General features: G+C 47.3%; 1 protein-coding gene across 1 annotated transcript; it reads right to left on the bottom strand.

Annotated features, from left to right (window-relative positions):
* Window positions 1-9,214: 9,214 nt before the first annotated feature.
* LOC104615388 (T-cell surface glycoprotein CD4-like) lies at window positions 9,215-13,280 on the bottom strand (the record flags this gene model as incomplete). Its single annotated transcript, XM_010284516.1, has 8 exons — window positions 13,220-13,280; window positions 11,683-11,838; window positions 11,454-11,597; window positions 10,889-11,164; window positions 10,082-10,444; window positions 9,722-9,964; window positions 9,511-9,629; window positions 9,215-9,282 (listed from the first exon to the last, which is right to left on the bottom strand). Coding segments are annotated over exons 1-8 (1,430 nt in total), but the record flags the coding sequence as incomplete, so codon positions are not given.
* Between the last annotated feature and the right edge of the window lie 409 nt (window positions 13,281-13,689).

The following is a 13,689-nucleotide window of genomic DNA, read 5'->3' as shown; positions in this document are numbered from 1 at the left end:
GGCCGCCCCCAGGTGCCGGGCTTCCATTCCCACAGAAGACGCGTTATGAGGAGGCACCCTAAGAGATGTCGGGAGGATGGCTGCTGGCGTGAGGGGAAAGGCAAAGAGCTAACAGAGCGGCCTGCAGGGCATGCTTGGAGAGCAGGCTGCCCAGGACACCTGCTGCCCAGAGTGAGCCATGGTGGCAGAGCTGACTCAGTTTGCTCAGCCGCTGTGATGGCCTCTTCCATCACCAGCCAGCATAGCTCCCACAAACAGGGAAAGGGGAAGAGAAGGAAAGAGATAAAGTGGGAGTAGTGTCAGGGGAATGGGCCCGTCATGTCAGAAGGGTAGAGCTCCCCCTCCAGCTGCATCACCTCAGTGAGGGCAATCCTGGCTAGAAAGTCTTCACAAGGCAACGGAGATCTCATTTACCTCAGCTACTGTCTTGCTACTGAAGTGAAGGCACCATCACCTTCCTTCTCCTCATTCCCTTTAGGAATTACCAAAATCTCTATACTCCTTTCCTCTATTAGAACTGGGCTGGGCTGGCAGTCCATGTTTCTGGGCAGTTAGGGTGCAGCTGCATTAGCACCTCAGTTTGGATCAGGAGAACATGAACAATTTAGGTGAAAGGACCTGCAAGATAAGTGACAAACAGGCTTTGAGGACTACTGAGAATTCAGCTCTGCTTTGGGCTTGGATTAGTCTGAAGTAAGCCCCCAGACATTTACAGCATGGCCACAGCACGCCATAAGTCCTCAGCATCAGCCGTTTTCTTCTACAGATCCGCTCCTGTTGCATCACCTGTTTGCTAAAGTGGACCTGACCTTATGGATTCAGGGTCTGCTCAGCTTTATTACCCTCTCTGACAGGGCAGATTTTATACATCATTCTAAATACTGTCTGAGGTATCCCAAGTGCCTTGGATACCAAGGAATTTCAGCTGGGGTTTGTAGGTCAGCAGAAGGAGAGACTCCTGAGTAAGAAAGCTGGTGGTACTGCTGTTTCTCAGGCCCAGGGGCAGCAGCAAAGGCAGTTCCAGAGGTATAAACGAGATCAGATCTGAGGCAAGACCTATTTGCATTGCACTGGCTGTTGTGACTGGGGCCTGTTTTAGAGACAGTGAGTAGAATCAGCAACCACTAGAAAAGATCCGGCTTTGCATTGAGTAGGTGATGAGAGGTATTTTTGAACAAGGTGGGTGGCGACGATGCTGCTGTGCTGTGGCTATTCTTTGGCATGCAGGGACTGCCACAGTGGAACAGCCCCGAGGTGGTTCATCTCAGTGGCCAGTCCAGCAACAGCAGGAGCCAGAGACATGAGAAGGGACAATTATGGCCCCCCTCAGTTGTTTCTTTTCAGGTCCTATCATTTGCGAGAGGTTTATGCCTTGAAGTGAGAAGGTCTATATCCACAAATGCAAACATTTGTGCAGCTCCAGTTGTGTCATTTGTATGAATTGCTTAACGTGATAACTTCCACATTACCACCCTCTTCTGATTCAGAAGTTGAGTCTCCTTAGTGTGAGTTGTTAGCCTGCCTGCGTGGGTGAATAAATCCTCTTGTTATCTCAGGGAAACGGCGAACCAAGCTTCCGGCACTTTCTGCGCTGCCTGCCTGCCTCAGCTACACTCAGGTAGGAACATTCTGCAGCCTCAGGATGGCATCTCTTCATGGCTTGGGCTACACCTGACAGTGATCAGTGAGCAGAGCTGGGTGGAGACAGGTCCTCCTATCTCGAAGAGGCTTCTTGTGTTTGCAGATGTGGCTGTGTTCTTAGTTTGAATGAAAGCACAAAACTGAAGATTTCCTGTGAAGCGGAATGAACTCTGTGGGAAGGAGAAGAGCTTTTAACCTAGGGCTGTGGTACTCCCAAGCAGATGCTAGTGTATTCATCTATCTATCTATCTATCTATCTATCTCATCTAAATGAATTTCAAAGACTGTCGTATGTGTCTAGGATTTCCAGACACCTGGCTTAACTGGTTTTGATAAGTGGTGGGTCACAACTGCATATATGCTGTATATTGACAGTGCACATGCAAAGGAGCACCAATGCTCAGATCTGGAAATCCTGAAGCCCCACGATGCAGGGTTGCCTCCGTATCTAGGAAGTCCAGGCTAGAAGTGAGATCCCCTCCAGGCCCATGTCCTAGAAGGACTCACAGAGCTGGGACAGATTTTTAATTCCTACAGAGCCAGGCTGGACTCCCAACTGGTGACCTGCTGTCTGAAGGCTCAGTACATCACTAGAATATCCTAAGGCATCCAGGCCCAAAGAAACACCACTGCTACAATGTCAGGGTAAGAAATGTTTTCTGGAAAAGTTCATTGCATAAAGATCAGTTATTTCTGGACAGCAGCTCTGCAGGTCCAGGGAAATGTTCTTCCCAGAGGTGCCTTGGATTCTTACAGGAACAGGGCTCATTAAGCAAGAAACAAACACCAGATTCATAAAAGCAAAAGCATTAATAGAATAGCCATATTCACTCCACGGGACGTTGCTGGTTTGCAGCTCTTACTCGGGACTTTGGTAGTGACCATGGGAGGTTTCACACATGTTTCTCGCAGATCATGAACTCAATTAAATCCATCCTCAGAGCCCCAACATGGTTTACACAGCCTCTTGTGAGGCTACACTGGTGTGCTGCAAGCAGGTTTCCTGGCATCCTTCCTGGCTCTTTGAGCAGGGTGTGGTTAATGACTAGGAAGAATCCAGCCAAGCAGCTACGTTAGCATATTCCTTCAGAAAGGACAGTGACTGCAACGTAGGTTTGCCATATACAAACCTTAGAATCTATTTCCAGAACCTTATGGAAAGATTTAGTGAGGTTTCTCAGATAATTCATCTTCAAAATGGCAAGTGATAATAGCTGACATGAGGGGACAGACAACTAACACTGGTCATGAGCTACACAGAAATATTAAGGGCTTGCAATGTAAAAATTGGGATTTGAACTTGTGGATGCTTGTTTACAGCTGAATGTTTTGCCTTATGCAGCTGGGCACCTTCTAAAAGATTTTTTTCTTCTGTCACATACCTAAATATTTGTATACGATAGTTGTTGAGAAAAGGAAGTACCAGGGTAGGCTTGTCAAATACATGGTTGTTATTAAGCTGTGTGCCATTTAGCAGAGGTGTATATATCCTCTTGCTTCCCCCATTCCCCTATCCACCCAATGTAATGCTTTGCATGTTCTTCTCTTCTGTATGTTACTGATCCCTTTTTCATCCCTCCTGCCCTTGTGGCCTCATTGATATCCCAGCACAGTGAGTTCCAGTGTGTAAAGAATGTAAAAATGTCATTTCAGAATTTAATTATGCCACTTTCCAAAATTACCAAACACTTACTTGTTTGTTCTCATACACAGAAAAGATAATTAGGAGCTCTTGAATAATTAATCTGGGAACCTACGATATCTGGAAGGAGCTGAAACAATTTCTTTTCTTTGGATTTGTAACACGGAATCACAATTTTCATTTTACCACTTGTTCCCCTAGCTTGTCTAGGTATGTCTGAGGTTTCTCAAGACTAGAACAATCTTTCCTTAATTCAAAAATAGCCTGGGATTTCAGGAGCGCTGCTGACATGCTGGATGCAGCTGGCCTGTGCCAGGGAAGCTCTCTGGCTCTCCTCGTTGTTCCAGCTGGTGTGGTGGCCCCTCTGGAGCTGTGGTCCTCACAGAGGCAGTGTCACTGTTACTGCTGTTCATCTCCAGGACCTCACCCCCAGCCAGCCGCCTCAGCACAGCACACAGAGAAGCTCAGAGGAGACTTCCCAGCACTGGAGCCTGAAACAGGCACTTTGACACCAGCCAGCTGGTGCTGAAGCGTTGAGGAGCTGGGGTTTCTCCTCTCTTCCCTTTTGATTCCTTGCCAGCGAGGCAGTCTCTGCCACCACCTCTTATTCTGCTATTCTCTAATTCTCCAAATCTGGAAGCACCTCTAAGGCTTGGCCAAGCTGGCTAGAAAATTAACAGGAGGAGAGCCAAAGGCTTCTTCAGAGGGGATACTGGGGAAGGATGCTGACACACATGAGGCAAAGGCAGCTCGCCGTGGTTTGGAGGGATTGCTTGGATGTGAGCGCCCTAACAAACCCTGGGGTCCCTCCTAGTAAACATGCTCTTGGGAATACTCTCAGAAAGGAACCAGTCCAGAGCTTAGCATCTGCAAGAGTCTGGTACTCCTACTCTACCCTCATATCTAAGAAGGGCAAATGGAAGCCACTCTCTCTCTGCAGCTGCATTAGGCTGATGAGGCACTCAAATGGATGCTGAAAGCTGTTCTTTTTTCCCCTCCCTGAGATAAAAAGATAGAAGAGGCTGAAGTGCACAGCTTCTTTCCTTCTAGACCTTGGGAACATGTGAAGGAACACATAGGGTCATCTGGCTCTGAAGGCTGAGGGATGTGAGTGCTTCACTGCAGAGCCCGGGGGGAGCATGAGTCACGTGGACTGCCTCGGCAGATCCGGGCTGACAGCATCCACCGAAGCACTGCCTCGCGTTGCACTCAAAGGGCAGAAATAAACTGGGAAGCAGGAAGGGCTTGGGGAGGTACGGCTATGGGCCGGGGTTATTTCAGCCCATGTGTTTCTGGTTCCGCAGAACTGGACAGAGCAGTATATCCTTGTCTGTGTCCAAGCCCCTTCCTCCGCTGGAGCAAGCAGGTCTGTGGGTCCTGATAGGGGACCATGCATTGGAGATGAGTCCAAAGGACTGAAGCATGTACTTCTTCCCTTTTGCAGCCCAGAAGCATGAGGAACAGTAGTACCAGAAAGACCAACATGTTAGGGAAAACCAGCACTTCTCAGTTTTTTCTAAACTCTTTCTTTCCCTGATGTTTCTACATCACTGCACAGAGCTCTTGCTGCCATTGTCATTTTGTAAGTATTGCGATGTATGCCTTTCTGAGTCCTACCATCATCTCAGGGCTACTCTGATGAGCTCTCACCACATGATAAAATATGTCTGTCACTGTGTTTTCTGCTTTGTAGAGTTGTGTATTGCTGTGGTTTGCATTTGAAGAGGAATTATTCCATTGTATAGTGTACATACACCCTCGTCACACTTAGCAAAGGGAGAAGTCCTCAATGCATCCTGAGAAGGAGGACCAGGATACATGCAACAGAGCCTGTAAAGCCCTGGGATGCCACAAGGAAGGGACCACACAAAAGTCATCTGGTAGGGACACCTGGCTTTTCATCTCTGTTTTCAATGCTGCACAGGAGCGCTGTTGCCACAATGCTACCCGCTGCACAGGCTGTAAGACAGTGTGTCGTGTCAGAAAGAGAGCGTGCTGCTGTATTACCCCAGGCCTGGGCAAGATGTTATGGCTTGTCCACTCCAGATGAGGACCCGTTAGGTACATCTACGTCGGCCCTTAAGTTTTGCGCAAGTTTGTTCTTCTCTGGCCTGAACCTCCACCTCCTTACTGCCTTGAAGCCCACACTGAAGCTTTCAGCATTGCACTCAGATGGAAAGCAAAGCCCATCTAGGACTCACTCTGTGGATGACTTTTCTCTCAGTCAGGGCAGTCTGTGCATCTAGGGAACAAAGAAGGTCGTCATGTGAAAAGATACAGACAGGAGAGCTGCCAAAAAAGAGATTTATGAGATCGGAGCCTAGAGTGGTTTGTGCTTGCAGGTGAGTTTCAAATAGAGTAGGGCAGGGTCATGACTGATCAGGAGACCTACTTGAGGAAATGTGCAGTGTTGAGGAAGGCTTGTCATTTTTGTTATGCCCATCCAGATGGGAGAACTGCAAGCTGTGCATCTGTGGATGCGGCTGTGCACTTACAGGCATCCCAGTGGCACCATCATGCCCACTGTAACACCAGCCAGGACACCTGGAAACAGGTGGAGGGACCTTCTGCATTGATGGTGGATCAGTCCCAGCTGTGATTTGGGACACAGCCTTTCGTCACTTTTGGGGACTCAGCGTGCCTTTTCCAGCCCCTGGAAGAGAGCAGGACTGGGGTTGCTGAGCTAAGGGTTGCACATCACACGGTGCCACTCCTCGCCCCATGAGAGGACCAGCCTGGCTTGGAGACTGCGCTGCCACCTGCTAGTGTGAGATCAGGGCTGTGCTGGGTCAGGCGCGCTGCCTCCTGGCTTCCACAGCTGCGGGCAGTGCTGTCAGGCAGCACGGGCACCTCTGCGCTCCCTGAGCCACCAGTGCGGGCTTTCTCGGCTACTCATGCATTTCATCATCACACAGGCCAGGTTTTCTATGATTCTGTATCAACCACCACTAACCCAGCGCTCATTTTCCCTCATACAGCTCCCAAAACTGATCTCTCCTTAAACCCTGCCTTGTTTAGCAGACTGATAGACCTCAGCTGGCTCCCAAGGTTCGCTGGGAGTTCAGGGACAGGACGGGAGCGGGAGGAGCGGCTGTATGCACTGGGATATGGACCAAGGCTTTTCCAAAATGAATATGGTTTTGTGTGCACAAGCACAAGCTATGGGAAGGAAAATGTCATTAGCGCAGGTCTTCGTCAGTCCTGTTTGTGTGAGGATGACGGTGGAGGAGCAGGCATGACACTGGTGGTGGCCCACACCTGCTGCCACAGCTGCCTGGGGCTGCATCCCCGCCCCAGGGGAGAGATGGGGTTGTGAGGGGGAAGGTTTCCTCCAGCTCGCAGGTGTTGCCTCTGCCATCGTTGCCACCTGTCTTTGTCAATAACAGCGTGATGCTGGCGTGACTGCTACAGAGAAACCCTCTCCACCAGCATGGGGTGTCCTGGGGGGGTTCTCTGCCACAGGGGGCCCTTCCCACAGCCTGTGCCCCTCTTTGCCTCTCCCCAGCAAGCCCAGCACAGAAGAACAAACCTGGACCGCGGCCAGTGACAGCTGTAGGACCTCAAGGCCTTTTTGACCCACCGCTAGCAGACAGTAGAATAAATTCTATAAACATCAGGCTTCTGTGTACATATTTTAATAGCATTTTTCTTTCAGGACATTCTGGCATCTCTGCAACACACTTTTACTTCCATCCTAAATTTCCTGGGCTTTTCACTCCCTGTTCCCATCTCCTTGAGCCAATGAAGAGTCATTTTGGTGAGAACCATTTTCAGTGGCTTTCTCAGAGGCATCTGTTCTCTGCACACTGTGGGCTTGCTCAGTCCAAGGCTGGTTTGTTCTCTGAGGAGATGACTTTGTCAGCCCCTTCCCAAACTTACCTTCTAGATCAACATTCACAACTTCTTCAGGCTCTGATTTCCAGAAGCTGTTGGTACCCTGAACTGCCCTCCTGACAAAATTAGTCCTGAATTATCCCACTGCTCATGGTGTTTTCACTTGTGTGATGGTTTGTTGTGGGAGAGGTGAAGACTACAGGCTGAGTCTGGGGGCTACTGCAGGGCTCAGACTGCCCAGGAAAGACAAATGAGGATGGACAGGTTTCAGAGAGAGCAGAGGGTTGGTGTGTTAAGGAAGGCTCATGGCAGCCAAAGAGGTGGGAGATAGTGAGAATCAGGATTCCACATCCTTGCAAGGAAAGGGAGAAATATGAATTTAAACCAGACAAGAGTGCCTCAGAAAAAATTTAGTCCAGCTTGCAAAAAAAACCCCAACCCTGAAGTAATTTATTGTGGCTCAGGCGGATAAAAGAAGCACATAAAATTGGTGCCACAAGGTCAAATTAAGCGCATGAGCAAAATACAAGCATATATATGTGTGTGTATATAGATCTTCTATTCAGTGTCTCTCATTATAGAACTGGAGATCAATTATCACCCCTAAGGATTTCTTGACTTGTCCATCGGCTCCTAGCCAGACACCATCCCTCCATGGCATGATACTGGGGGAATGATGAAGGAATAAAGAATTACATCAAAACAGGAGAAAAGGAGATGTATTCCCAGAGCACTATGGGCTGGCAGGTGTTTAGGTACAGGCAGAGATTTCATCAGTCCTTCTGACTCCAGTGCTGCAATACTACTTATTCAGCCGGCTGCAAGAGAAAAGTATTAGGTGAGTACCAGTATTGTAGAGGTGAAAAGCTTCACTTGGATACCTCGAAGCCAGCCAACCCCCACTTTTTTGCATAGCGTGGAAAATGACTGCCCACCTCGGTGGCTGAGGATGCAAACGGTTACTTATGCAATCCACATGGCTGCGGTTTAGGTTCCAGTTACACTGAGTTGCTTACTTGGCAAAGAGAGTTAAAGAACAACTGTATCAGCACTTGTGTTGCACAGATTTATTTAGTTTTTCATGTAGTTGTATAGGCTTTGTCCTCTCCTTATGGGGATAATTTTTTAACCTTGATAAAAAATAGGTGAAAACAAGGTGAATTCTTTGGCACACGTTATGCTAACCAGCTCTTCACCACATATACATCTCAGCTGTGAAGTAGTACTTGCCAATAAACATTCTCACTAAATTCTCAGTGACAGTGGGAAAAAAAAAGGTGAAACTATCACAGTTTGCCACTGTCACCAGTGAAAATTAAGCAGAAGTCCAGTTTTGTACCTATACATTCATTGAACTTGTTCATGCAATCATACTGTCCTTAGCTCTCCACTTCCAGTGACAGAACAGCTGCCAGTGTCTCTTCACAGCTGTTTCTGATGCCTGATACCATGTAAGCTTAAAGACCTGGCAAAGAGCAGCTTCTTTGCTGAGAAATCCTTGCTCCCATGAAAAGGGCCAGGACATGATTGTGTATTTCATATCACTCAAGGACTTTGGGAGAGGGCATGGTTCACAGTGTTCTGTGTTTTCTCTTCTCTTTCCTTACTCCCAGGAGGTTATTGGCAATTTGCACAGATTGCAGTCCAGCACTGTGCTAGCAGAGCTGGAATTACATGATGGACATAATGGATTTTTTAAATTTGGGTTTCATCCTTGAGCTTAGTTATGTGCTTTCTACCTCCACAAACTCAATGTCCATGTCTCAGATCCACTGTGGAACCTATCAAAGGACTCTGGAGCTCCTGCTTGGGTTTAGCTAACATCTGTCAACATCAAGGTAATTTAAGTGAAACCTGCTGCTCAAAAGTTTCCCAGCACAGTGCTACCATAGGTTTGGGGCATAACAGGAAATTCATTAAACATAACTCATAACTCTTAAGCATGACTTTACATGAGTAAGAGCTGAAAATGCTGAAATGGAGCTGTACTGTAGCACCAAGCAGGCTCAAGCTCCATTTCTCCCTGCTCGACCATCCATCTCCCCTCTCTTGAAATCAGAGTCTTTGCCCATTCTGGGTGCCCTCATTGCCACTTACTGTTGACACTGACATGTCTTGTTTTCCAGCAAGTATTGTCTTGCTCGTGCCATCCTTTTTGCCCGTTGCTGCCAGGAGAGAAGGGATAAATAACGATTAGATATTTTTATGCTTCAAATGCTTTCCTCTGAAGTGGTAGCAAAGTACTGTCTGACATCTGCAGACTGTCCATTTCTTTGAGTCTAAGGATTGATGCTTTATCTGTTCTGCCCCGCACCCAGACAGAAAATCAGACTCCTCCTATGATTTGGGGAGACTGTCACCTCTTCACCTTTCACAGGGACCAGGGCACTCACCCTTCTCCGTTGCCAGCTTATACCACTGATGATGCAAAGGCACGCAAAGCCAAACACCAGTAAACTGCCTCCAATACTTGCTCCAATTACCACATAGCTAATCCAAACAGGAGCTTCCTCTGTGGAAGAAGAAAAGTATTCAGACACAGAAAAAAAGATAATCTTTTAAGGCTTTTGGGTGGTGGCAGGGACGTGATGCTCATTTCCATACCCACGAGGTAATTAAGGCTGATCTTCCTGTCATTGCCTTCTATGAGGTGACAGTTCCACAGCCCTGCAGCACTGACGTTCACCTCCACCTTTACTTCATGCTGCTTTGACTTCTTGATGTCCATTTGAGTCCCATTCACACGTTCCCAAAGCAAGTGGGCATTGGATGGGAGTGGACTAGAGACCTGGCAGCTCAGGGTCATCTCGGCCCCTCTGGGGAGTGGTCCAACAGGGTTGGCTGAGACTGTAAAGGTAAGAAAAGGACACGTGAGTGAGAGGATGGGAAGATGGGTCCAACCATACTCTTGTGGCTTCCAGGTTTCTGCAGCTCCTCATCTTGACTCACTTCTCTTTCTCTCACCTTTCATCACCACCAGCTCTATCCTGCTCTGCATGTATCTTCTGTTGTACGCCAGCTGGCACTGGTACTGCCCAGAGTGGTTGAAATGGACTTTGGGGAGTTTCACTTCTATAGTGCTTTCAGGTTTGCTTTCAGGTATCTCAAACCGAAAATGGCTGCTTTTTTTGGTCTCATGCTGCTCTCCCCATGCTGTGACATTGAAATCAAGTAGCTCATGAGTGGTTGTACTTTCTTGTTGTTTCCAATTCAGTTGTCCTGTGAAACCTTCTTTCCATTTTATCTTCCGGAAGTTCAGATGCCATGACAAGGCAACAGTGCTATCAACAGTTGCATACTTTCTTTCAAAGTCTGGATTCTGAAAACCTGAATTCAGAAGAGACAAGGAGTATAGAGGCAGGGAGAGCCATGGCTACACTTCCCCGTGTTCACCCTTGATTTGGAGAGATGCACACCATGCTCAGTTGAAAGAGGACTTGGAGAAAAGCCATGAGATACCCCAGGAAAGATAATCAGTTAGGGTCTAAGAATGGCTTTAAAGAGCAAAAACTCCCAAGCTCAACCAGAGCTGAGAACAGACCCCAAGAAGAGGGGGATCTTTTAGGGCAAGATGGGAGAGAAAAATGGGAGCAAGTGTGGGACAGAGCTCAGGCAGCAGACCAATCCCCAAGCTGCAGTGTTGGAAGCCCTGGGAAATCGATCCTGGAGGACTGTTGCTTGGGATGCTGGAAAGTAAAAGCTCAGATCATGAGCTGGAGGGAGCACTGGTTTCCAAGCCTGTGTGTGAGTTGCATTTTTGTTGTGGCATACCTAATACCTTCACATCAAAGGAGATGTTCTGATTAATCAATGGAGAGTCTGAATGGACGTGACACATCCAGGTCCCGTTGTCTGTAGCTTCCAGTTGCTTTAACTTCAGTATGTATTTTTGACGGGTCTTGTTTTGTAAGAATTTCGGTCTTACTATACTATTCTTACTGTTAAACAATGCGATATTGAGATCGGGTAGAGGATGGGATGAATTTTGCATTAAAGTCAGCTCGGGGACTTCATTTGACAGAAAGTGCCCATCTAAAGAGATCATCACTGTAAAGAGAAAAAGTGCAGCCAGTAAGTCAACTCCTCTTCCTGCAAGAGAGGGACAAGTGTCACAGCAAAGAGAATACAGAGACTTTGTGCCCTGGAGATGGAGGAGAAATGAAGATAAGATAAATATAAATAAGATAAATTATAAAAAATAAAAATAAGATAAATAAAATAAGATAGCCCAGGCCAGAAGAAATGGCAGCTGGATAAAGAATCCCAACAGAGATGTCTCTCCAAGATCTCCTCCCCCCTCCCCCTCTCATGGATATAAAGCCCTCTAATCACTCACATTTAAAGACATGCAGTGAGATACTGACTGTGTGAGAGTCATATTCACAGGTGTAGATGCCAGCATCGGAGAGCCTTAAGTCCAACACCTTCAGCTGTTTACTGTTGGCATCGATTTCAGAGCGATCGGTCATGGTAGCTTTGCCTTTTGAAAAAATAAGCTTGGTTAGGAGGGAAAAGGTTTTTCAGCCATATACTGGGGAGAAGGAGTGACAAATTGGAAGCCTTACCTTTCAAAAGGGTATTTGTAAACAACCTTATAACAACCTTGTGGTGTTTCCAGGTCACACCTGTGTCACGAGGTATGCCTCTGCAGTTCAGGATCACTGCCTGGCCTGCAACCCCAATTTGTAGTTCGTTTTGCTGAGCCATAATGGGGAGCAGACCTGAAAGTCAATAACCACCAAGAAAGGCATATGTTCACTTTCTGAAGAGTGGCTCAGTGAGTACTTCCCATCCCTCCAGAAAGACACAGGTATTTCTTCTCCCTTTCCACTGATACTGGGAAGATTATCCTCAATTTCTGAATTTTTCACTCCTTTGTCTCATCGATCAATCAATCAATCAATCAATCAATCAATCCCTTTTCTTTTCATCTCCATATCTTCCCTTACCTCCACTTTGAGCTCTTTACCTGGCTAATGGCTGTTCTGTTTCATATACATTCAGAAATAGGGAAAATACCAGTGGTTATGGTGGATTCACCATCATTGACAATTTTGAGATGTCAACAGTTTTACTGAAAAAACCTTTTTTCATTGGACGAGATTTAGTTGTCTTACTGGTAGCAAAGCCAGGACAGCATATGCCAGTCCTCCTTCAGTCCCCAGTCAAGACTTGAGGCAGCACTCACAAATTTTCTTCACCCCTTCTTCCAATTTTTTCACAGAGCAAGACTGAAAGCCCAGGAAAATGAAAGGATAAAGTAAAAAAGGAAGAAAAGAAGGCTGCCCTAACGTCAGTTTCCTGTTCTTGGGATGAGGACTACGTGGCAGTAAAAGAAGTAGGATGTATACGGTTGAAGAAACATGAGGAGTGGTTTCTTGGAAGCTTTTGGTGCTAGGATACATAAAAGATTTCCAAGCTTTCCTCTGCCACCAGAGGAATCAAAGCTGAGTATCTGAGAAATGCAGGTTTGGCCTTATTCAGTCACCTTCCTTTCTTGGAAAATGAGCACTAAAAAGTCCACCAAATCTTATAACATTAGCAATCAAACTGAGCAAACAGGTAGTATCACATTTGTAAAGGCAAAGCTGTGATGAGAAACACACACATTTTTGCTCAGGCAGAAGTGGAGAAGGCAGTGTGGAGGGCAGCATTTTCTACTCTGTGCTCAGTGTGCACCCTGGCTCTGACAGGAACCCCACTCCTGCATCTCTACGGGGCAGCTCCCCAAACTTGGCAAGGCACCAGACACCCTCGTTTCCAGCTGGCAGGCTCAGCAGGCAGGTTGGGAACAACCTGAGTCCCAAAGCTTGAGCTGTCTGTGCTGTCTCTGAAATAACAGGGCATGGATGTAGGCAGCTTCTAGCCCCTCTGTTCTAATCTCTACTGCGTGGCCTTGCAGAGAGCTCCTGGGCAGCGCAAGGGAGGGACAGACAAGGTAAGGCGGCAGCTGTCACAGCTGCATCGCTGGAATGAGCGTGCTCTAAGCCCTGTGAGGTATGTTATATGGCAAATAAGGAGGACCCTAAAACCACCCTAAATGTTGTGAGACTTGCGGAAAGGCTGTAAGAACTGGGAGGGTTCACTGAGCCAAGGACTCACCCAGATGCAGAACCAAGACGACGGCAAGCATGTTGATCACCACCGTGCCGCATGACTCCATCGCTGTGGGAATGCTCCTCCCTGCTGCGGATTGCAGGGCTGAAAGTGCTGCCGGTGCCAAGGGATGCTATCCTGGAAGACCCAAATGCTCTGTTAATAATGGTTGATTTTAAGACCTTGGTGGATGGGTCCCATGTTCCCAGTCAGTACCCACCATCCTTCAGTGCAGCGAAGTGGAAACTCTTCGGTAAAGTCACCTGAGCCCTGTGTTTCAGCAAAGAATCCAGCTGCAGTGTTTCCCCTAGAGTTTGGTATTAAACATTTCATTTTACTCATCCCTAGGTTTCTGGCATTCCTTAGACTGTAGGTGTTTATGTTGCCAAGAGTTCTGTGCTTTTTTACTTCTCTATCGTGGGTTATCATTGCTCTTGTAGCGATTAAGGCTAAACACATACAGGGCTGCGTTAGCA

This window comes from Phaethon lepturus, unplaced genomic scaffold (assembly GCF_000687285.1).
Source record: "Phaethon lepturus isolate BGI_N335 unplaced genomic scaffold, ASM68728v1 scaffold16503, whole genome shotgun sequence".
NCBI classification, from domain to species: Eukaryota; Metazoa; Chordata; class Aves; order Phaethontiformes; family Phaethontidae; genus Phaethon; species Phaethon lepturus.
The sequence above is the reverse complement of the archived record's forward strand: the minus strand, read 5'-3'. Positions and strand labels throughout refer to the sequence as shown.